Below are 25424 nucleotides of genomic sequence, written 5' to 3'. Positions count from 1 at the left end.
TCATGGCCAGCCTGCTCCATGACCCTATGCCTGAGGTAAGGCCGAGCATGCTGGGAGGGAAGATGTGGCAGAGAAGGCTGGTCACCTCTTAGAAGCCAGAAAGCAGTAAGAGTGGTGCAGGGGCTCAGGAAAGGCCCCAGGGACCCACTTCCTCCAACCAGGTCCCCTCTCAGAAAGTATCCACCACCTCCCAGAAATGCTAACAAAGCAGAAGTCCATCAGTGGGTCAAGTCACTGATTAGGCCAGGACCTTCATCATTCAATTCCCTCTCAATATCTGGACCCACTAGCTGGGGACTAAGCTTTCAACACTCAAGGCTTTTAGGAGACACCTTTTATCTAAACCACAGTATTCCATTTTTTAAAAGTCTAGTAAAAACTGAAAATGAGGTGGGCACCAGTGGTTCATGTCTATAATCCTAGCTACTCAGAAGACAGAGCTGATGAAGGAGGTTCACAGCCAGTCTGGGCAGACAAATCTGAGAGATTTTAATGTCCAATTAACTAGTAAAGAATTGAAAGTAGAGGAGGTGTGACTCAAGTGGTACAGTGCCATCCTTGAGCAAAGGAACTTAATGGACAGTGCTCTGGCCCTGAGTTCAAGGCCCAAGTATCAGCACACACACACACACACACACACACACACACACACACACACACACACACACACACACACACACACATCTGGCCCTGAGTTCAAGGCCCAAGTATCAGCACACACACACACACACACACACACACACACACACACACACACACACACACACACACACACACACACACTGCCTGAAATGAACACTTTCTTCTCTGTGTAGAAAACTCTATGCTATTCATCTCTCTCAAAGTCCTCAGAAGCCTCAGACATAGTTCACTTCTGTCCCACTCAAGATAAAACATTAAGATGAGGACGATCACTGCTACCAGCATAAGTCATGTCCAGCCAGGAGCCACCGTGAGCCCCAGTCACATGCCAAATGATCAGGGAGTGAACCTGAACCTTTGAAACTGTGAGCCAAGAAGGAAAAAAAGTTGATTTTTCCAAAGCCTAGATGCTCCAGTTTATGCCGAGGCCCTCTCACAGAGCCAATTAATCTTTATTTCAGACACAGTTATCGGTGCACAAACATTTGAGTACCTGTCACAGGCCAGGCCTATATGGTAGCTATATGAATCATCTGTTCCTAATGATGTAGGGAAGGCAAGTAAAGGAATGGTGGATACTCACAGTCTGGACTAGGAAGAGGACTATTACAGATAAGTTCTTGAGGATAAGAAAAGTCAAAGAAGATGGCAGAAAACAAAGTGAGGAACCTAAAGACAAAAGCCATCATGTAACTAGCAAAACATCTATGAAGGGAGAAACAAAATGGCAGTCTTTACCCTAAGTGGAATTATACTCCTGAGCCTGGAGACATGAATTCTAGCTTGATCCTTCACCTGGTCACATGACCTAGCAAGGCCTACTGAGTTCTTAAGCACAGAGAAAATGGCTTAAAGTAGATCTTTTCCCTACAACAGGTTGGCCAGGGGCCTAGAATGGCTCTTATTATTTCTCAAAACATGGACACTAAGGGTGTGACATCTAGAGCATTCCATAAGGCACTGGAAGAGACTGCAACAAGTTCCTTAATACCTAACAGAGGGAGGAATGCTTGCTGTTCTTAAGGGTTGTCAACTTTATTTTCTGACTCCCCCAGTTTTCAACTGGGATAGGCAGTGAAGTTCAGGACATTGTTCCTACTGCTCAAGGAGCAAGGACCATCAACAAATTCTTTCTTTCCACCCCAAAGACAAATCTCACTCGACTGGGGATTCCAGTCACTTCCTGGTCACTGCCTTAGAAATGCAATTTGTCTGTTTGTTTGTTTTTTTCTTCCTGATCTTAGACACTTTCCTCACTCCCTGTAGTCATCATTCATACATCAAAGGCTGTTTATATTGTACTCATAAATGATCAACAATTCTTGGCTACTGTTAGCATACTCTACACAAAACAGGAACACACATACAACATTTGGACTGCACATTTTGGTATTCAGCAGGTTACAGCTTCCCAAATGGGAACACATGACGCTACGTAAACGAAGGCATCATTTTACTTAAGGGCTAACCTACAACTTTAAAACTTTATTTGCCACCAAACCTCGATTCTTTGAATGCTGACGATTGCCTCTGACGCTCTCTCAATGGCTGAGGGGAAGAACAGGGTGACTGTCAATCGCACAGCCCCATACAATGTCATTGCCACAAACACCCGGCTGGCTGTGATGGCATTGCCCAGCAGGACGTAGGTGGTGAAGGTCATGAACAGGATGATTTTGTTTGCAACGAAAAACGATGCCAAATTCATCCCTCTGAGGTAGGAACTTCTCAAAACCTCAGAAATTTCCTTCCTGGAAAAGAGAGTAGAATACAGGTTCCCATAGAAGAGTGAACATCAAAGTCATGTAGGTCCTATGCTAGGCCTCAGGTTAGGTAAGAGACAGCCACTAAGATAAACTGCCTGGGACATTACCGAAGTCTTTGCGAGCATGGGTTCTGGGGCCCGTTTCATATAACACTTAATAGCCACAATTGAGTCATCTAATCCAAGATGCTTAAGGCATACTACAACCTTCTGGCCACTCTGACTGTGATTGAACAGCACAGAAACAGGGTCATTCAATAGGCATCACCAATAAAGTCTTGGGCCAGACCCCTCCCTGATCACAAAGGATAAAGTGAGGCACAGCCCACCCCCTCCAGAAGCTTAGGAGTCACAAGAGGGAGGAAAAGGAAGAGGAGAGAGAAGAAGGAAAGGGAAGAAGAGAAGGAGAGAGAAGGAGGGAGGAGGGAGAGAGGAGAGGGTCAGGACAGGAAGAGAAGAGAAACCTGAAATTTTGAGACCCCAAAATCACAGACAAGAGTAGCTGGCACAAAGCCTCAGGAGGTATGAGGAAGAGGTGGTTGATGGGAAATAGTGGTGTTCAAGGGCTTCGTGTCGGTAGAAGCCAAAGGAGAAGGAAGAAAGAAACATGTTTGAACAGACACACCTGCAGAGGTTACAAAAATGACAGGTGACCAGGAAAGACCGAAGTATAAAAACTAGCCAACTGGCTGGGCCCCAGTGGCTATAATCCTGGCTACTCAGGAGGCTGAGATCTGAGGATGATGGTTTGAAGCCAGCCTGGGCAGGAAAGCCTGTCAGACTCTCATCTCCAACTAACTAGCAAAAAGTTAGAAGTGAAGTGGAACTATGGCACAAGTAATAGAGAGCCAGCTGGAGGGGGCGGGGGGAAAGGCACCTAAAGCACAAGTGTCCAGGCACTGAATTCAAGCCCTAGTATTAGCACAAAGAAAAGAAAAAGAAAACAGAATCAAATATTGCAAGGCAAAACAAACTGTATCTCCATAATTGCTAGTAATAAACACCCAATCTCTCAACTCTTCCCACTTGTCTATATTAACATAAATTCTTACAGTTTTACATTTTTCTTTTTTCTTTAATTTTTTTGTCGGGAACTCTGGGGCCAGAACTCTGGACCTGGGCGCTGGCCCTCAGCTCTTCAGCTCAAGGCTAGCACTCTACCAACTTGAGCCACAGCGCCACTTCTGGCTTTTTCTGCTTATGTGGTGCTGAAGAATTGAACTCAGGGCCTCATACATGCAAGGCAAGGCCTCTACCACCTTCCCAGCCCAACTTTTTACATCTTGAAACCATTGCTGATGGTGGATTTGGGGTATTTATAAACATGTGGGACTTCATTTTTGCATCATTCTGTATCATTTTTGTATAATACTTGTGGCTTTAAAAATGGAAGCCCATGGAGCTGGGAAGGTGGCTCAGTGGTAGAGCGCTTGCCTTGCATGCATGAGGCCCTGTGTTCGATTCCTCAGCACCACATAAGCAAAAAGAAAAAAGCCAGAAGTGGCACTGTGGCTCAAGTGGTAGAGTGCTAGCCTTGAGCTGAAGAGCTGAGGAACAGCGCCCAGGCCCAGAGTTCAGGCCCCACAACCGGACCAAAAAAAAAAAAAAAAAAAAAAAAGGAAGCCCAGCGCCAGGCGACTCACCCCTTAATCTAGCTAACTGAGGTGGGTGAGAGCTGAGGATCATAATTCAAAGCCAGCCCAATCAGGGAAGTCCATGAGACTCTCATTTCCAATAAACTACTTAGAAAAGGCTGCAAGTGGCACTGTGGCTTAAGTGATAGAGCATTAGCCTTGAGCAGAAGCAGCTGAGGAACAGTGCCCATGCCCTGAGTTCAAGCCCCAGGACCAGAAAAAATTATTTTTTTTTAAATGGAAGCCCAAGTTAAAAAGCGTCCCTCTGCCACTGTATGTAACCACACTGCAACAAGCAGGGGTGGGATGGTCATATTTAAGTTGATCCTCATGGGAAGACATAATCAGGCTCTGTGTAGTGTGTGTGTGTGTGTGTGTGTGTGTGTGTGTGTGGTGTGTGTGTGTGTGTGTGTGTGTGTGTGTGTGTGTGTGTGTGTGTGTGTGTGTGTGTGTGTGTGTGTGTGTGTGTGTGTGTGTGTGTGTGTGTGTGTGTGTACACACTGGGGCTTGAACTTGGGGCCTTGTGCTCGTCCTTAAATTTTTTTGAACAAGGCCAACACTCTACCACTTGAGCTACACCTCTACTTCTTTTTTGTTCTTTATTTGGGGGGGGGTTGGTCGTAGGGTTTGGGTGCTCCCTCAGCTCTTCAGCTCAAGGCAAGAGCTCTACCACTTCAGCCACAGTACCACTTCTGGTTTTCTAGTGATTTATTAGAGATAAAGAGTCTCACCAACTTTCCTGCTTAGGCTGGCTTTGAACCATGATCCTCAGATCTCAACCTCCTGAGTAGCTAGGTTTACAGGCATGAACCACCAGCACCCAGCTTTCTTGGTTTTTTTTTTTTTTTTTTGGTTTTTGGTTTGTTTTTATTTGGCTAGTCCTGGGGCTTGAACTCAGCCTGGGCTCTGTCCCCAAGCTTTTTGCTCAAGGTTAGTGCTCTACCACTTGAACCACAGCACCACTTCCAGCTTTTTTTTAATTGGAGATAGAGTTTTACAGACTTTCCTGCCCCAGCTGGCTTCAAACCACAATCCTCAGATCTCAGCCTCCTGAGTACCTAGGATTACAGGCATGAGCCATCGGTGCATGGCTACCCCTCTGGCTTTTTGCTGGTAAACTGGAGGTAGGAGGTAAGAGTATCTCAAATTTGTTTGTCCAGGCTGGTTCTGAACTGTGATCCTCAGATCTCAACCTCCTGAGTAGCTAGGATTATAGGCCCCAGGCCCCTGGCCAGACTTAACAACTCCTATTCAGTAAAAACAGGACAGAATAAAGCATAAAATATGACCAACACAAAAACCTACCTTCTCAAATGGGTAATGAGATCAGCAAATGACTTCTCCCAAGCATACATTTTTATTATCCTTATGCCAGTTATAACTTCATTCATGGTCCTGATCCTCGTGTCCGTGAAAGCAGCAGTTTTGCTCCTGAGGGGATACATGTGAGAGATGAGCCACAGCAGCCTTGCTTTCCTTAGGGCCGCAGGCACAGCAAGAGACCTACTGTCTAATGAGTCCCTAAAGCTCCGGAGCCAGGACAACGCCCAGATGCCCAGATGGCCTTCCTCACACCACCAGTGGAAAATGAATACTTGCAGTCAGGAAGTCAACACAACTGCCCAACTCCATAAACACTTGAGAGCACTTGCCAAGTCTGGCAGAGGAAAGGATGGTAATGAGTCAGACACAATCTGTCCATCCTTTTCGGCAGCTTGGGGGGGGGGGGGGGGAGGAGAGTTGCTGTCCCTGTGCTTTTTTTTGTTCAAGGCTACAGCTCTATCCACTTGAGCCACAGTTTTACTTAAAGCATTTTGATGGTTAATTGGAGACAAGAATCTTATGGATTTTCCTGCCGTGGCTGGCTTTGAACTGTGATCCTCAGATCTCCACCTCTTGAGTAGCTAGGATTACAGGAATGAGCCACCAGTGCCTGATGGACTGACCCCTGCCCTTGGGGAACTTAGAATTTACTGGAAACACTGAATTAAAAGGAACACACAAGTGTATACATGCATGAAACAGTCCCATCGCGAGCTCAGGAAAAGCCAATGCAGTTAGAATTAAGCCTCTAAAATATCTGATTTTATTAATATTTAACATATGTGTCAATAACTCTACCAAGGTAACTTCTGCTTACAGACACTCTGCTGACTAAGACCACAGGTGCCTGAAAATGAAGCTGACAGCAGCCAGCAAATTCTTCACCTTTCCCCTCTAAGACTGGCTTTCAGCTCACGAACAGAGCTCCAATGGCTAAGCCTGAAAAGCCTGTAGTATATGCAAAGAAGAGATAATAAAAGGCATTTCAAGAAGAGATAATAAAAGGCATTTCTTGTCTCTCTGAACCAAAGCATCAGGCAGAGAGTTGGCTTAAGCAAATATATTGGCCATGGGTTTTTTTGTTGGATTTTTTTTTGTCACACCAGCCTTTCTCTTACCTCAGAGATGAAAACAACTTCCCAATGCAGCTTTGCAAAGGCAAAAGAACAATCAGAACCGCCATCCCAGCGAGACACGATATTCCTATCTCCATCCACAGCAGGGCGGTCACCGCGATGGCCTGCAGCGGGCCAGCCCAGAGGAAGTGTAAGAAGATTGTCACCTTCAAAGAAAAGGACGACGCATTCTTGTGAGTATGTAGAATAAAACTAGGAGGAGCAAAGAGAACGGCTTCAACAGAACAGAGGAGAAGTCAACAGAAAGGGTCAGAAATGCAAGAGTCTACACCACAGCCCTGGCACAGCAAAAGGGCGGCTTTGATTCTGCATGCCAGGACCCACAGCCAGTGCTGGCATAGACCTCTATCTCACAGATGAGCCCAGCACTTCTCAGAATGTTCTCTGCCTCAAAACTGAGCCCTGGGTCACCAGGAGCCCCCAGGACCTTAGGGAAAGCTCTACTACAATGCTTACCACAGCCTTTGGGTGCTCCACAGCTAAGTATGTGACACTGAGTAGGGACCTTAGTTTGTATTCAAATGAGTAATTGAAAAAGTGGCCCTGGTGCAATGCAGATCCAACCAGCAGTGGATACATCAAAGTATCAAAAAGGGAGGTAGTGCGCTGGTGGCTCACACCTGTAATCCTAGCATCTCAGGAGGCTGAGATGATGAGCATTGCAGTTTGAAGTCAACCTGGGCAGGAAAGTCTGTGATACTCTTATCTTCAATCAGCCACCAAAAAGCCAGAAGTGGACCTCTAAGTTAAGTAGTAGAATGCCAGCCTTGAACAAAGAGGTAAGAGACAGTATCCAGGTCCTGAGTTCAAACATAAGCCCCCCCACAAAAAAAACCAAAAAACAAAAAACAACATAGTACATTAGGAAAATATTTTATTTCTATTAGTAACCACCAGTTAGCATTGTTTAATCAAAGGGTTTCTCTATGTTAGGCACAATACTGAGAAAAAAAAAAAAACAACCTTTACCTGTTAGATGTTTACTCTTTAGAAAAGGATAGTCAGGTGTTATAACATATCCATAATCCTAGTTCTTTAGAAGGCTAAGATGAAGACCCCCATCTCAACCAATAAAAAGCTGGGCCTGGTGTCACATGCCTGTTATCATTCAGGAAGCATAAATTGGTGGACGATGGTCCAACCAAGCCTGGGAAAAAAAGCGAGACCCTACTAGGAAAACAATCACAAAAAAGAGCTCAAGGAATGGCTCAAAGTGGCAGAGCACCTGCCTACAAACTTAGCACCTACCAGTCCTAAATTCAATCCTCAGTACTACCAAAGGAAAGAAAATAATAATAATAATAATAATAAGACAATTAGCCAAGACCCCATCACCACACATGCTAAGTTAGGAAGAAGCAGTAGAGGACGGTTCTGATATTCTACATAACATCAGAAAAACTAAATATCAAAGCTACAGAATAACCATGGAATTACTACATCTACAACTGCACACCGAAGTGCAATGGCTGGCCTATGTCCTCAAATAAAAATCAATGAAAAAGGTAATAGTGGATAAATAGTCGTAATACTTCATGTACATATGGGGAAAAGGAAATGGAAAACTTGGTATGACCAGTGGGGGAAGGAATTAGAGTGGAGAGAAAGGTAAGGGCGATTCTGACCAAGGTAGTTTATTGTACACAAAGGCCATGTTAAATTGTAATCCCTTAACAACCATTGGAAGTTTTTGGGTTTGTTTGTTTGTTTTTAAGTAAATACAGATTGAAAAAAAAGAATCCTTATCTATTAAAAAAAAAGGGGGGAGGGGTGGAAATATGCTAAAAAGGAACCACTAGGGAGCAACCTACGTGATCGAATTTGTTCACATCGTTGGACAGCAGGTTGACGATCTGGCCCGTGGTTGTCTTCCCCATAGCCAGGTTACTAAGACGCAGTGCCTGAAAGAAAAGGAGAAATGAGAACTGCATGCAGACTGGAATGCATAACATCACATAGCAAAGCCCACATCTTCTTAGAAAGGCTGAAGAGACTGAGGTCAGCTGCTCCGAGAATCAGCACTGGGAAGAAAAGAAGAAAAGTCTCCACCTTGTTTTTTACTGACTGTGAGTAAGGCCATGTACAAAAGGATGTCAGTTTATACCAAAGGACCCATAGTAAGTTGGGCTGAGTCAGAAATGATCAGGCAGGTAGCCAAAGGAATACAGCTATAGGACTGGAATTATACATCTAGAGGCAATCATTAATTCTCTGAAAAGCCATTCAAACATTCTATAAATGAAAATGAGCCCCAAAGGGTCCTAATAGGAGAGAAATGACAAGTAGTTACAACCAAGTGGAGGACACAAGAGGTCCTATGATAACATAGGAGAGTCACTAACAGCCTTCTATCTGCAGAAACAGGACCAGACATGAGCACATAGAGCCATAATTCAGTGTGAAGAAGCTAAGTAGTCCAGCAGCCTGGAGACCTGGGGAGGCCTGTGTCTTTCTCCCCATAGGAAGGAGGGGCCTTGCATGGTTCAGAGAAAGGAAGGGTACTGTGGCTGGAAGGTACAGTTCCAGGAAGCACCAAGAAGGGAAATGTGGAGGCAACCAAGTAAAGAGGATCCAACAACTGGCTGGTAAGGAAGATTAGGAAGCAGCTAGTGACCTGAAGCTAGTAGGATCTGTAAATGGATGTTTTATGTTTTGTTTAGCATGAGTTAGAAACTCAACTATAGAAAAGTTAAACTATGGGAATGATTGGCCAGAAGAATCCTGGAAGGAAGAAGAATGAGAGGCTGGGCCATAGAGTCCAAGCAACAGATAACATAAGACTGTCATGAGGTCAAGAGACATAAGCAAATCCATCACCAAATAAATAAGAAGATGGAGCGTGTATGTATATGGGCTGCAACTTAGAAGAGAAACGACTTACTATGCCGGAGTCATTAGAAGCTATGAGAAAATATGTGTAAAGCCAATGGGACATACAGACACAACACCAGTGATTCAAGATCCATGTGTATGTCACATTGACTTTACACATATTTGCACTGCAAATTCCAAAGGAGAAGATACCCCATATCTCATTTCAATAGTTAAAACAAGGCCCAACAACACACCTCAAGCTTTGATCTTGTAACTGATCAGAGAGGGGGAAGGAGGGAGGGAAGGAAGATGGGTAGAAATATAAGAGACAAAAAGAGAGAGAAGGTAAGCCTCAGAACCCAATTTGAGTTATGCGCACTGTCGTGAGTTAAGAGCAGGGTGGGCACTGATGGCAATCTACAGTCGACAAAAGACGACATCCCAGTGGCTCCCAGGGCAGCCAATCAACAGGGAGTCGGTGCTGTGGTGGATAAAAGGCCAGACTCAGGAAGCTCAGACACGTGGGTTTACAGCAGAACTAAGAGATGTTAACGAAAAACCCTTTGAAGTGACCACAGAAATTAAGGCTGTGTTGATAGAAAAATCAGTTGTAGTCCAGATAGGATCAGAAACATAAACTGGTAAAGTGCTTTTAATATTGTTAATGAGGAAGACGAAGTCCCAGACTTCTGTTCCTAACCACAAGAGAACAGACAGAATAATTGACGCTGCCGCCCTCTCTGGTGCAACTGTCAAACCCGGACACTGCACAGGAAGCAGCTGTCCTCAGACACTGACCGCAGGCAATGAAGAACCGAGCTTGCTGCTTGGCCTGAAGGCTTTTTCTGCCCAAGCAGAACTCATTTCCCTGAGCAGAAGAAGACATGGATGGCTGCTCCACATAGTAGAAGCAATGGGAATCCGCAGACCACAGCAGCAAAGGAGAGGCCAAAGGAAATGCTGTGGGGATTTGTGAAATGTGCTTGACCAATGGAGTCACTGTCCATGCTCAGGGCAAGTCTCCATGAGATAGAGGGTCACAGGAAGATCCTGGTGGCCTGGGGATCGGGGGTGGGGAGTGGGGGACATGGGACACCAGCATTCTACTTAACTATGGAAGAGGGGTCATTATAAGGATTTCAGGTTTCAATTGGGACACCAGGAAAGTCATGTAGGAGTCGTGAAGATCTCATTCAAGAATTACAGCCAGCCTTTGGACTAAGCTCAAAATGGAAAGAACTCCCATATGATTGAGAGAGAGAGAGAGAGAGAGAGACAAATTAATTCTGATAAGCCTTGTATCAGTGGCTCACACCTGTAATCCTAGCTACTCAGGAGGCCAAGATCTGAGGATCCCAGTTCAATGCCAGCCTGGGCAGGAAAGTCCATAAGACTCTTATCTCCAATAAACCACTAGAAAATCAGAAGTGGCGCTGTGGCTCAAGCAGTAGAACACTCTCCTTGAGCTGAAGAACACAGGGACAGTGCCCAAGCCCATAGTTCAAGTCCCACGACTGACCAAAAAAACTCAAAAACTAATTCTAATAATATCAATCTCAAAAACAAAACTCCACCCTCTTTAATCCAGACTTCCTATAAGGTACCACTCAACCCATAATCGAAGGGGGAAAAGTCGATAGAAACAAATACTGCAATTGATCAGTACAATATCTGAAATGAAAAATTCACCAGTTACATCAATAACAGATTATTTCCCGTGATCCATTCCCAGAGTCACAAATCCTTATTTCTGTAAGTTAGGATGTGAAGAGCAAACAGAAGGTGGAGGGGACCAAGGCTGAAGAACAAGAAGAAAAGCATGAAAGAGAACAAGGGAAGGGGAGACATGGTTAAAAAAGAATTATACTCATTACTCATTACCTCATTCAGTAACCCCTCTGTATAACTCTACAATAACAATATAGAAAAAGAAGAAAGCATGAGACTTGTATGGGAGAATATAAATCAATGAATGGTACACATAGATTAGATTCTGGAAGAGAAAGGAGGAACATGGTGGGAGGAAAATATATCAGAAATAAAGTCTGGAGAACCAAGGGTATGGTACTTGCCTAAGCACACACAAGTGTACATGGCCCAGAATTTGGTCTCCAGTACACACACAAATGAACAGAGAAAGAGAAAGGCAGATACACAGAGACAGTCAGACAGACACACACACACACACACACACATAGAATGACTGTAATTCCCCTAAATGTGGTAGAAATGTTAATTTACATACCTAACAACCAAGAAGGATTAAAAAGCAAATGATCTGTGCTGGACAGGGTACATCACGATAAAATTGTGGGAAACCAAAAAGTAAAGAGAAAGTCTTGCTGGGAGTTGGTGGCTCACACCTGTAATCCTACCTGACAGTGGGTTAATCATGGACATAGGACAGCTCCTAGTCAGCCTGGGCAGAAAAGTTCATGAGACACCTTGCCTAACACAGGTGGAGAGTGGGAGGCACACATGTGAGCAGGAAGCAAGACCCTATCTCAAAAGTAACAGGCAAAAAACAGGTCTGGAGCTGTGGCTCAGCAGTAAAGAGTAACTGGCTACCACCACCCAAAAAAAAAAAAAAAAAAAAGGTAAGTCTTGAAAACAGCCTGAGAAAAACAATCTATCTCGGGGAATAGGGAAAAAGGTGACAGTTGGCTCATCAGAACAAGGGACCAATGACAGAGATGCCAGCGACAGAAGACAAGTCTGGATATATTTTGACACAAGGACTCCACTAAAAAAAAAAAAAAATGTGGCCATGAAGACATGTGCAGATTCTTAAAAACCTAACAAAATACAGTCTCTTCACACCAAGTTTAGAGACAAGTAATAGAATTTTACTATTGCATGCTACCACCAAAAAGTAAATAGAAATACTGCACTAATAGAAATACTAAGACAATAATAAGCTAAAAACAGCTATTTTAAATTCTAAGGCTACATTAAAATAGAAACAGAGATATTACTAAAAAACACAATTAAAAATTTAAATGGGCCAAGTGCTGGTGGCTCTTGCCTGTAATCCTAGCTACTCAGGAGGCTGAGATATGGGGATCCAGGTTCAAAGCCAGCTCAAGCAGGAAAGTTCCTGAGACTCTTCTCTCCAATTAACCATCAAAAAGCCAGAAGTGGAGCTGAGACTCCAATTGGTAGGATGCTAGCCTTGAGCAAAAAATTCAGGGATAGCATCCAAGCCCTGAATTCAGGCCCCAAGATCTGGTGGACAAAAGAAATTGAGGAAAAAGAAAAGAGAAGAGAAGAAAAGAAGAAAGGAAAGAAAGGAAGAGAGGGGGAAAGAGAAAGAGAGAGAGAGAAAGGGGGAAAGGAAGAAAGGAAGGAAGGAAGGAAGAAAGGGAGGGAGGGAAGGGAGGGAGGGAGGGAGGGAACAGTTACAAAATACATTTTAAGTAATCAAGATAAAAGCAAGAAAGGAGAAAAAAAGACCAAAAATTAATAAGAAAATAAATAGCAAGAAGAAAGGCATAAACCTAACCACATCAATATTCATACTATATGTAAACAGACCAATAATTCCATGAGCCAAGTATGTTGGCTTAAACCTATAATTGCATGAGGATCAAAATTCAAAGCTATCCCAGGACAAAAAAGTCAGGGACATCCTATCTCAAAGAACAAGCTGAGCATAATAGGTGTCAACATGCCTTTAATCCAGCTATGTGAGAGGCAGTGGAAGAAGAATCATGATCTGAGCGTGGTATAAGGCTGTACTTGGTAAAAAGCATAATATATTACCTATAAAGTAACTAAAGCAATCAGGACTGGGGGGTGTGGGTCTCAAGTGATCCAGCAATTGTCTAGCCAGTGGGAGGCCCTGAGTATTGCCCCCACAAGAAAATCCAAGTAAAAAAAACACTCAAAATGAAGCATACATGCAGAATACCAGAGATTCACTTGAAGTACAATGCCAAGTTTGAAGTAAAAGCATAGGAAAGACATGCCATTCCAACCACAGCACAAGAAAGCTGGGGTAGTTGCTGCCATTGTTGCAGTGTAGACTGTAGGATGAAGACTAATTACCAGAGATCGAGAGGATATGATATAATGACGATGACAAGGGAGTCAATTCATCACTCTTATGCAAGGACCTAATCAGAAAACAGAGCTGAAAGGGAAAAACACAACTTCACAAACACAGCTGCATATTAACACTCTTCTCTCAATAACTGATTAAGTAAACAAAAGGGAGTAAGTGCACGCAAGAGTTAAACTAGTAACCAAACTAATCTGACCTTTATGGAACCCACACCCAACAATGAAAGGACAGTTTTTCAAAGACACATGGAAATTTGAGCAAAGGGACCTTCTGTTGAGACAGAGCACAAGTCTGGCTGTATTTCTGTACATAAAAGTGTCACAGAGACTCTCTCTAGTGGCAACAGAATTAAATGAAAAACCCACAAGAACTCTGAAAGCCCAAATATTTGGAAGACAACAACGTATCTTTAATAACCAAAAGATATTTTGAGGGAAACTGGAAGTACTTTTAAATAAATGGCAATTAAGAAATACCCTATATCCTAATTGGTGGGATACATCTGAAATAAACCTTTCAGAGGAAAACATGGCTTTAAGTATTCCATACTAAAAGGAAGAAAATGAGGGAATGGGAACCTTTTGTTCTGGCACAAAGCCTTTTGGACGTTCATAATATCATTCAAAGGCCCTTCATAATTACCATACAGGCAGACTGCTGTAGGAAGCCTACAAGCAGCTTATACAAACGTCCTGTCATATACCAAACGATTTGCTCTTACTAGTTGGATTTGTTTTTCTTGTGAAAAGCAAGGTAATTTCTCCCATAAGAACAACAGAAGGCAAGCAGAGCAAACTGAGGTTAATACCTGAACAATATATGCCAGAGCTAAAACTAGTAAATCAAGATCACCTGAAAATCAAGAATTAGGAGAGTTAACGATGTAAAATAACAAGTACCAGGAAGTTCACAATACCATCACAGATGGCTACAGAATATATACGAGTCCTCAAATTAATAATTACTAAATACCATGCAAGTTAAAATAACAAAGCAATATTATGTTTTTCTTATGAAATTGGTGAAATCAACAACAGTGTTTCTTTTAAAATATATATTTTACGGGACTGGGAAGGTGCCTCAGTGGTAGAGTGCTTGCCTCACATGCAAGAGGCCCTGAGTTCAATTCCTCAGCACCACATAAGCAGAAAAAGCCGGAAGTGGCACTGTGGCTCAAGTGGTAGAGCGCTAGCCTACCACTGAAGAGCTGAGGGACAGCACCCAGGCCTAGAGTTCAGGCCTCACAACTGACAAAAAAATAAAATAAAATATTTTTTAAAATCTCTAACACATGCACATGCACGCGCGCACACACACACACACACACACACACACACACACACACACACACACACACACACACACACACACACACACACACACACACACACACACACACACACACACACACACGCAGATAAAATACCCAGTCTAGATGAGAGTGTAGTATTATCTCTTACCTCTGGGGAGAAAATGTAAATAGTTAATAACTCATTGGGAATTAACTTGGCCTATCAAAAGCGGGTGCTGGCCAACTTCGCCAGCGGTGGGGATGTCCTGGGCAGAAGGCACACCTCCAGCCCTGCCCACCCTTGGTGCTCCTTCCTGGAATACCCATGCACCAGGGACTGGACACTTGTCCCAGAGGGCAGCAGGGGCAGCCCTGGCCGGCCAGGACCACAGACTTCTGTCACCTGTCTTAGATCCTGCTCCCTCCCTCTTTCCTGCCTCTTGGGCTGTGGTAGAAGGGGGCAGGGCAGGAATAGCTCCAACTACAAATCCAGGACACCTTCCTGACATCAAGTGACAGACAACCTAAGAAGAAAGATTTATTTTGCTTTTTAGACGTTTCCGTTTGGGCCAACCAGCCAAAGTCCTCAGAGAGTCCATCCTCTATAACCAGCAAAATGCTAGACAGAGGTGTGGCTCAGGTGGTAGAGCATCAGCCACGTACAAAAAAGATGAGCAAAAGTGGAGACCCGAATTCAGGCCCCTGTTCTGGTACCAATAAACCATGGCACTGGTCCTACCCCCCCCTCCCAAAAAAAAAGCTTGAAGTTGTAGCTTTACTCTTCTTAACCACTATAAAAAGATTTGGCTTAGGTGAGTGCTGATGGCTCATGCTGATAATCCTAGCTACTCAGAAGGCTGAGATCTCAGGATCGCAGTCCAAAGCCAGGCCAGGCAGAAAAGTCTCAGAGACTCTTCTCTCCAATATACTACCCAGAAAAAAAAAATCAGAAATGGCACTGTGGCTCTAGTGGTAGAGTGCTAGCCTTGAGCCAAAAGAAGCTCAGGGACAGAATCCAGGCCTTGAATTCAAGCCCCAAGGCCAACAAAGAAAGGCTTTAGTCTGATCCACTATACAACTTGTATAATACCTAGAAATGAGAAAGCATTTCAAATATCCAATTATGGGCTGCACTGAAATTTAAGTGTCCATTTCAGAGCAAGGTCATGAACGGTGGGATGCAAACTCTGCCAAGAGGATGAGTCTGTGCTAAGACTGGCTACTGCTGGGGTGGCAATATAATACACCCAGGATGAAGACAGGACTCCTACCTCACCACAACATCAATTGAATCCCATCTTAAACATAAAGTAGCATTGCTCACTCATCTGAGAAATAAACAACTTGTTCTTTCCCAGTCATTTCAATCAATAACGCTGAAACCTAGAACCCATGTGTGTGCACACGGATATCACCATCATGTGTAGAAGTTCAGTCTCCCACGCCAGTGCAAATTATTCCTTCCTCAGAAAAGCCAATTTCCATCTTGGTAGAAAATCTTCAAAAACTACTAATAGCCTGGTTAATCCAGATCATGCAAACTGTAGCTTATCTTCCCAATGTAGATTCCCAATCATCTGCTCCATCTTACCTGTGCCAGCAGCCCTCTGTGTGGGGGGGTTCCTCCTGAAGTACCCCTTAACTTGGCACCCTGCCCCTTGCTGTCAGGCTGGCCCTCAGCTGTCCCTTCAGATTTTTTTCTACAGCTTACTACTGTTTCTAGACTCAAATGGCTTCAATGGGCATCAGTGGCTCACACCTATAATCCTAACTACTCAGGAGGCTGAGATCTGAGGATCTCCGTTCAGAGCCAGCCTGAATAGGAAAGTCCGTGAGACTCTTATCGCCCATCAACCACCAAAAAGTTGGAAGCGTCAGGGTAAACAGGCTCTGAGAAAACACCTATAGGACTTAGGGTGTTTGGTCTTACTTCCTGGTTCATGGCCTATCCCTGAGTGGAGCATCAGAAACTCAGCATCCAGGTAACCTGGCCATGACCGCAGCGGAGAAGTATGATGAGTATGCCTAGCTCGCTGGAGCAGAAAATTGCCTGTATTTTTCCAATACTGTTGGTCAGAGTTGCTTAGTAATGCCACCATGCCTGCTTCAAGACTGAATAATCTAAGGACATTCCCGGCTGCTTCTGAGGGGAGGTTGAGGAACAGCCCCTCAAATCCTCCTCCCCATGAACATGAGGGGGGACTGGCCGGGGCGGGACAAGGCACCCCCGCCCCCCGTCCCCATGAACCCTCTGTGACTCCACAGAAAGGAAAGAGAATCCAGGAAATGAAAAACCAAATAAACACAAAAATCACTCTCCATAATCCGTCAGTTCTGCTGCCTTAGGCCAGGTGAGGGGGGGGGCGGGGGGGGGGGGGGGCGGGGAGGAGGTGCCGTCTTTTGTGTTGCTTTGTTTTGGTTTTGCCTGATTTTCCACAGCTGGCCCATGAGCTGGCAGACCTGTAGAGAAAGGAGGATGTGGCATTTGCCTCCTCAAGGTACCCACAGCTTTTCAGTTCCCAGAAACATTTCCATTACATCACAAAAATATGAGAGAGCCCTGTTGAGCCCTTGGGCCACAATGAAGACCTCAAAAATCCTTCCATGCAGGGGAGGGGGAGATCCCATGGTATATGTTTGAGATCAGGATGAGAATCTGGCACTGGCCACTTCTGGAAGTCCAGTAGAGCTGAAATGATCAGAAGGATTCTTTGCAGTCCCTCACCTCACCCCCTCAGAGAACCACAGGAAAGGCTGTTTCAAGGCCACCCTGAGTCTCTGAGGCTGGCCTCTCCCATGTCCCTGTAAAGCAGAGGGTGGCCAGGTCCCCACAACCTAGCCTTGCTGGAAAACGCTACAGAGTCTCAACAGTTTGCTGGTGACAAGCTGGAAGCAAACACTACTCCTTCTCACAAGCCCCAGAATGTTCCTAATTCTGGGGATCATTTTCAAAGACCTAGTTATAGAAGGAATCAAGACGCTTTGCAAGGATTATTACACTTTAAGCAGCATTGTCTACGACTACCCATGAGGAAAACAAGACCCAAAATTTGATGGTAGTCCATTCCAACTAGGGTCCGATCCTCATTGCATGACTGAAGGACTCCCAGCCGCAGACCTTCTATCCTCAATTTCTTTGTTTGAATGAGAAGCTGCATCTGACTGGTTTACCAGCCAAGAGAAGAAACAGGGCTGTGTGAGATGTAGCAGTTGTGGTAAAGCTTAAAAACAAAACAAATTTTCACAATAAAAAAAAACATTGAGACCAAAAGCCTATGAGAGGGGAGAAAAGGTAGCCTTGAGAACAATATAAACAGTATAAACAGTATGCACCTCTTAGACAAGGGCAAAGAACCAAATTTCTATTATCTGTTTTGTTTCTAAAATAAAACAGAAAAATATCAACAAGCCAGGCACTTGCTTACAGGTCTGTTATCCTAACTATGTAGGAGGCTAAGATTAGGAAGATTACAGTTCCAGAACAGACCAGGCAGAAAAGTCAGCAAGACTTCATCTCAATGTAAGAAACTGCATGTGGCAGTTGACACATGCCATCCCAGCTACGGCAACAAGCTAAAATAGGAGGATTACAGTACAAACGTATGTCTGGGCAAGAAGAAAAATCCTATCTCAAAAAAAAATTTTTTAAATGCCAGGCGCCAGTGGCTCGTGCCTGTAATCCTAGCTACTCAGGAGAGGCTGAGATCTGAGTATCACAGTTTAAAGCCAGCCGGGGCAGGAATGTCCCTGAGACTCTTACCACCAATTTACCATCAGAAAAATGGAAGTGGTACTGTGGTTCAAGTTGTAGAGTGCTCACCTTGAGCTGAAGAGCTCAGGGACAGTGCCTAGGCCCACAACCAACCAAAAAAAAAAAAAAAATCTAGATAACTAGTGCAAAGACAAAAGAAGACTGAAGGTATGAATCAGCAGTACACCACCTGCTTAGCAAAATCTGAGGCCCTGAGTTCAAACTATAATACACCTGTCTCCCCACAAAATATACAAATAAAAACATTTCTGGTGTATCTTCTCAAAGCTAACATGTTTTGTCATAAAAGTTTATGGTGAAGCCAGTGCTATGTTTTCTTTAACAACTATTTTCATAATTATTTTGTCTATAAAGTCTGAACAACTAGCTGGGCACCAGCTACTCATGAGGCTAAGATCTGAGGATCTCAGTTCAAAACTAGCCTAGACAGGAGAGCCCATGAGACTTTTTTTGGTCGGTCATGGGGCTTAAACTCTGGGCTTGGGTGCATGCACTCTTCAGCTCAAAGTAAGCGCTCTACCACTTGAGCCACAGCGCCACTTCCAGTTTTCTAGTAGTTAATTTTTTTGGGGGGGTCCGGTTGTGGGGCCTGAACTCTGGGTCTAGGCGCTGTCCCTCAGCTCTTCAGCTCAAGGCTAGCACTCTACCACTTGAGCCACAGCGCCACTTCCAGCTTTTTTCTTTTTGCTTATGTGGTGCTGAGGAATCGAACCCAGGGCCTCAGGCATGCAAGGCAAGCGCTCTACCACTGAGCCACCTTCCCAGCCCCTCTAGTAGTTAATTAGAGATGAGTCTAAGACTTTCCTGCTCAGGCTGGCTTTGAATCATGCTCCTCAGAACTCAGCCTCCTGAGTAGCTAGGATTACAGGCGTGAGCCACTGGTGCCCAGCCATCCATGAGCCTCTTATCTCCAATTAATCACACACAAAAAAACTGGAAGTCATGCTGTGAGCTCAGGTGGTAGGGTGCTAACCTTGAGCAAAAAGGAGCTCAAAGACAGTACCCAAGCCCAGAGTTCAAACTCCAGGACCAGCAAAAAATAAAATCCACCAGCAGAGTACTGGAAAAGCTTTGGAGCTCAAAGTGGCAGAGTGCTAGCCTTGAGCTGAAGTGTTAAGGGACAATGCTCAAACCCTGAGTTCAAGTCCAGCCACCGACCAAGGAAAATGCCAAGGGTGCATTTATCCTGGGACCCTGACAAATGATGGAGCATCCTGAGGCCGTAAGCCACTGCTTGGATGGCAGAAGTGGTGTCAGATCCTGGAGTCATTTGTGCATGGCCCTTCAAAAATTGATCCACGCCGGGAAGTCATGGGAAGATAGTTTGCAAGAATGCCTTCTAATGCCCTTGTTTGTCTACTTCATAACTGCAGAAACTTGCCAGTCATCTATGATAGTGGATAAGTTACAGTTGTCAAATGGGGTAGTTTAAATCCCAACCCCCCCCCCCTATCTGCTTAAAGCCCTAATGGGCAGTGAATTTGGGGCAGGCACCAGCCACATGGATTCATTTGTTCAGGAAAGGAAGAGTTCTGTGGACCTGGGATTGTGTCCCTATTGAGATCTGTTTAAAAACCTACAGAAATAATTTAGGCATTGTTGGAGGAGTCACAGGAGATCAGGTTCCCCAACCAGCCAGAAAAATGCTTTTGCAGACTGGGGTATTGAACAAGCTATACTGCCATAGCCCAAGAAAAAGTTTGTGCAGTTGCTAAAAGTTAAGTGTTGTATATAATTTATAGTCTGGAGTAAAATATTGTTTTTAATGACATCTAATCCTGACAACCCCTTGGTAAAATAGACTAAGATTATAGGTTCCTGGCTAGGCAGAATCGGTGCCCCTGGTCAGCCTGAAGAAGTTACAGAAGATGGACCGCCGCCCATCAATCCCTTTTTAGGGTCAGGGGACTGGAGTCAGTTTTGGAAAAATGAGGCAGAATAGACAGAAGGAAGAGGCATGGGAAATAGTGGTACAGGCCCAAGCCCTCTGTGTCTATCTAGAAAATCCTAGCCTTATCAAAAGGAATATCTCATTAAAACAAGAGTTGTCACCCTGGTAAATTGTCGCAGGCCACTGCCTAAAAGGTTGCCTTAAAGACCAGCTGGACACCAGCCTGCCAAGCCTATGTCAAGCATCTTTAACCAGTCTATGTAGAAGTTTACAGCCCAACATGAGGTGTGACAATCCATTGGAGCCGCTGAGAGACCCTGGTGCAGCTGCCCACCCTTCTGAGTAAAATTCAAAGACAGCCTAACAGTCGTCTGGAGGGAAAATCTACATCACCCTGACCACCTCCACCATGGTAAGAGTGGACCAAACTCCTACCTGATTCCATCACCCACGACTGCTTCCTGGTGGAAAGCTGCTTTGAGTCTCCTGAAACTAAGATCTTGTGGGACATTCTTTTGGTGATATCCATTACTCCCACAGTGGATATTGAGGGCAAGGCAACATCACTAGCTTGCCTTAAGCACTTCAAGGCATAGGGAACTGGAAATCCACTCTATAGTCACAGCCTAGTTTGGCTCTGGTAGGGTAATGACCTTCTTCCTCCTGGGTGTGTGTTAAAGTACAGACCCCACCAGGCTAGACCCTGCCTCACTGGTTGTGGGTGATCCAGAGTTCCGTGTCCCTTACATCTCCTTCCCCTACCAGGCAGCTACCAACAATGGCTGTAAAGGAGAGATCTTTATTAGTGGAGGTAGTAAGAGGAATGAGACCCAGCGCCACTCAGCCTTAAAATCTAGCAAGTTTCTCCACTCCAGTGGTACCTTGAGGCAGCTCTGAGATAGCTTGGTTCCACGAGCCAATGGAGAAATGGGCAGTTTTAAACTGTAGCCACAAAGAAGCTCAAGAAATTGTAAAGAAAGAGGATAAGAAAGCCTTGGGAAAAAAAATTTTTTTTAAAAGGGGTTTCTTTTAAATAATAAAGTATTAAGGGAAGAAGACAAACCCCAGCAAGTTTAAGTATGTAGCAAATGGTATGAGCATGTCTTAAAATGGAACTTATATACAGAGTCAGGATTGGTGCACTGGTGTGAAACTATTCTTTATGTCTATCTGTATGGTGGGGCAGGCCCATTTCAACTTAGACGCTGGTTTAGTCCATTCAGCAGCCCCCACTTTTAGGTCAACTACAGGTGAGAGTAGAAATTGCAGGATTCCCAGCATGGGGAATGCCAGCCTTGGTATCTCTGAGATAAAAATCTCAGAGAACTAAGCATTGAGGTAGTCTTAGAAGCGTTCTTGGCTAAAAAGCCAAGTAGTCTCATTGACAGAGGTAATCCTCTAAAATGCCTGGGAACTAGACTTCCTTTTCATAAAACAAGATTTATGCATGGCCTTAGGAAAGGCCTGCTGCTTTTATACAAACCCATCTGATATAATTAGAGATACTTTAGCCAAAGTAAGAGAGGACCGGTGTGCCAGTGAGGAGAACCGGCGACGATCCTCAAATTGGTATCAAAGCTTCTTTGATTGGAAACCATGGCTAAGGGCTTTTATCTCGACCTTAGCAGGGCCTCTAATAATAATTTTAATAGTCCAGACAGCCGAACCATGCCTGGTAAACACATTGAAAAAAATAGTGGGGCTGTGGCTCAAATGGTAGAGCACCAGCCATGAGGGTAAAAGCTCAGAGACTGCACTCAGGCCCTGAGTTCAAGCTCCAGGACTGGTAGCAAATAAATAAATATGTAAAGGACCTTGTACACTAAAATGCATAATTAAATATATCCAAGACTGTATTAGTTCTGTAAAACTCATGGTCCTGCGTTCCCAAGATATGCCCCTAGCTAAGGATACTCAGAAGTCAAGGATTTGACGCCTGACAAAACAAAAGGGGGGAATGATATGGTGGAGGATGTAAAGATGGAATATGATATTTGACTTGGATTGTGTAAAATGGATAATGAATGATTTTAAGATATAAATGTAAGTGTACTGTGAATAAGACTTCCCTGGTAACTCATTACTTTAGCTAGTAACTGTAATTGTAACTAACTCCATAACCCTGTCACTCTGTAACTCTGCTTCTGCTGTTTTCTGAGCAATGGGAGCCATCACCCAGTGGACCATCACCACCCTTTGTTCTATTCCCTTGTTTCCCACAAGCAAAACCTTGGCAGGAAATTTAAACTTCAGGTGTGTATTTCTTATAACAATCATTAGCTAAAACCAACACCCAGCCTCCCCTTTCCCAGCCCTAGCCCAAAATGCTTAAAAGCCTATATGGGCTGGCACTCGGGACCGTTTCCTGGGATCCCAACTCCAGGTGCGGTCCTGACGTGTCAGCACTTTCACTCAATAAAATCTTTTACATTTTCAGTGCAGGCTGAGTGGTCTCACTGCCCCACCCCAGTACACCAGCACAAGGAAAGTCTGCAGTACCTGTATGTGCACAGTGCTGGCCACTCTAGGCCATGTTTCTTCTAAGCCCCGCCCTCCCCTGATCTGAGTGGAAAGACGGGCTTATCAAAGAGCAGCTGTGGGCCAACAGCTGTTACCTCTAGGAGACAATGGCCCCGTTCCTTCAGCTAATAGGTCCCCAAGGGAGGAGAAAGGAGGAGAGGAAAACTTCAAAACAGGCAAGACAGGTCCTTGCTCGGACAGGGAGCACACAGGAAGAGAATCTTTAGAACTCACCTTTTCCTTTACCAGGAACCTGGGGCACAGCTCTTCATAGCTGAGGGCAGGAGGGGAGTGGGGGGCACCGACTGCCATTTTCTCAGTGGACCTTGAGTAAACAAATGATCTCAACCCAGCCAGAAACTGAAGGGACCCAAGGACAATATGTGAATGACAAAGCAAACATCCAATTGCCTAATGCCCTATTCACAACAGTCAGCCTCATAGAGCTAGAAAACAGAACGGAGGTGGTCAGAGGCTGGGAGTGGAGGATGGGGAAGAAAGTCTTTAATAGCCACTTCTGTAACAGGAAAACAGTTCTGGGGATGGAGGTGGTGATAGCTGTGTAATAATGTGAATGCACTTGGATGCCTAAAATGATTTGAATGATAAATTTCATGCAATCTGAAATCTACTGGGATTTTAAATTGTTTAATGGACATTTAGACTTGAAAGAAAATCACCACCACTACCAAACTCTAAACCTAGAGAATATTAAAAGAATATAGTCGGGGTATGGGGGGAACCTTTTTTTATTTTTTCAGATTAGCAAAAAAGCTTTAAAATCAAAGATTACAGAAATAAAGCATCAACTACATCTTCAGCCTGTACCCCAGAAAAAAAGGAATACAGAGATCCTGGCTAACCTTTCACTTTCCAGGAGGCCATCCTCCCTACCCCCAGCCATGTCCCAGACTTGTCTCCTTCTGTCCCCTACTAGGGCTGACCCCAAATGTTCCTTAGGGTACAAACTAATGATACTCATTTCTGGGACTTTTCCTGGGCAATTCTAGCAGAGAGGCCTGGGCTTTTAACCTAGGTACACATATGACTTGAGCTGAAACCTGAGGTTTTCTCTTGGCATACGCCCTCGCCCATTCACTACCTGCTCAGCAGAGATGGCAAACAGGCCTGCCCTCCAGTTCCGGTGGCCACACCCTGTACTGTGCACACACCTCTCCTAAGCTCCACCGGACGTGAAGGCTATTAAACCAGGGGAGAGAGGGCTGCTCTGAGCAGGATCCCGGAGTGGACCAGCTGGCACTTCACAAACTACCATAAACCACCCAGGAAAGGGATAAACCCATGAGGCAGATGCTTGCAGGCACTGGATAATAAGCAGGGGGTAAGAGACAAACCCTCAGAGGAGACGATACTGGCATTCAGTATCCTATACTGCCCAGGCCAGCGTAGGATCCTACCACAAAGAATCATCCGGGCTGACATAGAAAAGGGTCGTGGTTTAAACGTCAAATGTCTCCCACAGGCTCACATGTTAGATGGGTGGTGGTGCTGTTGGGGAAGGTTCTAGACACTTTCTGGGGGTAAGGCTTGCTGCAGGAAGTAGGCAAATGATGGGCACTGGGTCTTGGGAGGTCTTGTCCCTGGTCCCTTCTTGTTTCTTCCTCTGGCTCTTGCCAGCCAGGGGGAGACCAGTCCTCTCCTCCTCAAGCTTCCCCAGGACAATGGACTGAATCCTCCCCTCCCTTACACCATTTCTGCCAGGCATTCTGTCATAGTGATAGTAAACCTGCAGTTTTATTGAGGGCTAAGGTTAAGAAACCTTCCTCTAAAACAAACACTACAAACTTGTCCTAGGAAAATGAGAACTAAGCCCTCAACAACTTTGGGCCTGGGGTCTTAAAACTGCAGTTCATATCTATCAGCAATATGACCAGGTAGGTGAAGGATTGCTTCTAATGTCATTTTGTTTATTTAGTCAACCTTTATTTCTGCATATTACTAGACCAATGCACCCGAATCAGATGAAATTGAGACAATGCTTTCTTGCAGTGGCTCACAACTCTCATTGGCTGGATGTTAAGAGCTATTCGTATGAACTAAATGCTTGGGACCCTTATGGGTAAAATGGTTAACTCTGACAGAATGAATGAGTGGTCTGTAAGAGACTCACATTTCACCTCCCGGTCCGCACCTCTCTTCAATCCCAAGGTCATGGTCACCCTTGGCTGGAGATCACCAATAATATTTTTCAACATTACTACCCAGCTCATTTCCCTCCTAGAAAGCTTCCATGGTTACCTTCTCTCGAACAATGAGTCTCCCTTGCCTTTGGCTCATGATCAAGGTCTTCCACCATCTGGGTCCAAAGGGCCTTTCTAGGCTGACCTCCCACACATCCACCAAGCACTCGATCCTTCTCTAAACCATGAAACCCACATGCTTGGCACCGTTGAGACCCCTTGCTGCCATCCTCCTCACTAGGTATTTCCAAACCTTCTGTGACTAATTGCCAACAACCAAGACAACAGCAATGTTGAACCGCCACTAGCAGGATGCCAGCACCAGACTGACTCACAAAATCATCAGCACAAACATTCAAGACAGCACTGTGA

The 25424-nt window shown here is 44.6% G+C and overlaps 1 protein-coding gene across 1 annotated transcript in view; it reads right to left on the bottom strand.

Moving 5' to 3' along the window:
• The window catches only part of Abcc4 (ATP binding cassette subfamily C member 4 (PEL blood group)), a 221304-nt gene that overhangs the window by 138524 nt on the left and 57356 nt on the right, over nucleotides 1–25424 (bottom strand). The window contains exons 5-8 of the mRNA XM_070002734.1: nucleotides 8312–8401; nucleotides 6483–6646; nucleotides 5347–5472; nucleotides 2144–2393 (exon numbers count right to left, since the gene is read on the bottom strand). Coding sequence (XP_069858835.1) covers nucleotides 2144–2393; nucleotides 5347–5472; nucleotides 6483–6646; nucleotides 8312–8401 — 630 coding nt within the window. The remainder of the gene's footprint in view (nucleotides 1–2143; nucleotides 2394–5346; nucleotides 5473–6482; nucleotides 6647–8311; nucleotides 8402–25424) is intronic.

This window comes from Dipodomys merriami, unplaced genomic scaffold, assembly GCF_024711535.1.
Source record: "Dipodomys merriami isolate MVZ:Mamm:240054 unplaced genomic scaffold, mDipMer1.0.p SCAF_6, whole genome shotgun sequence".
NCBI classification, from domain to species: Eukaryota; Metazoa; Chordata; class Mammalia; order Rodentia; family Heteromyidae; genus Dipodomys; species Dipodomys merriami.
Note: the sequence above shows the minus strand (reverse complement) of the source record. Positions and strands in the feature narration are given on the sequence as shown.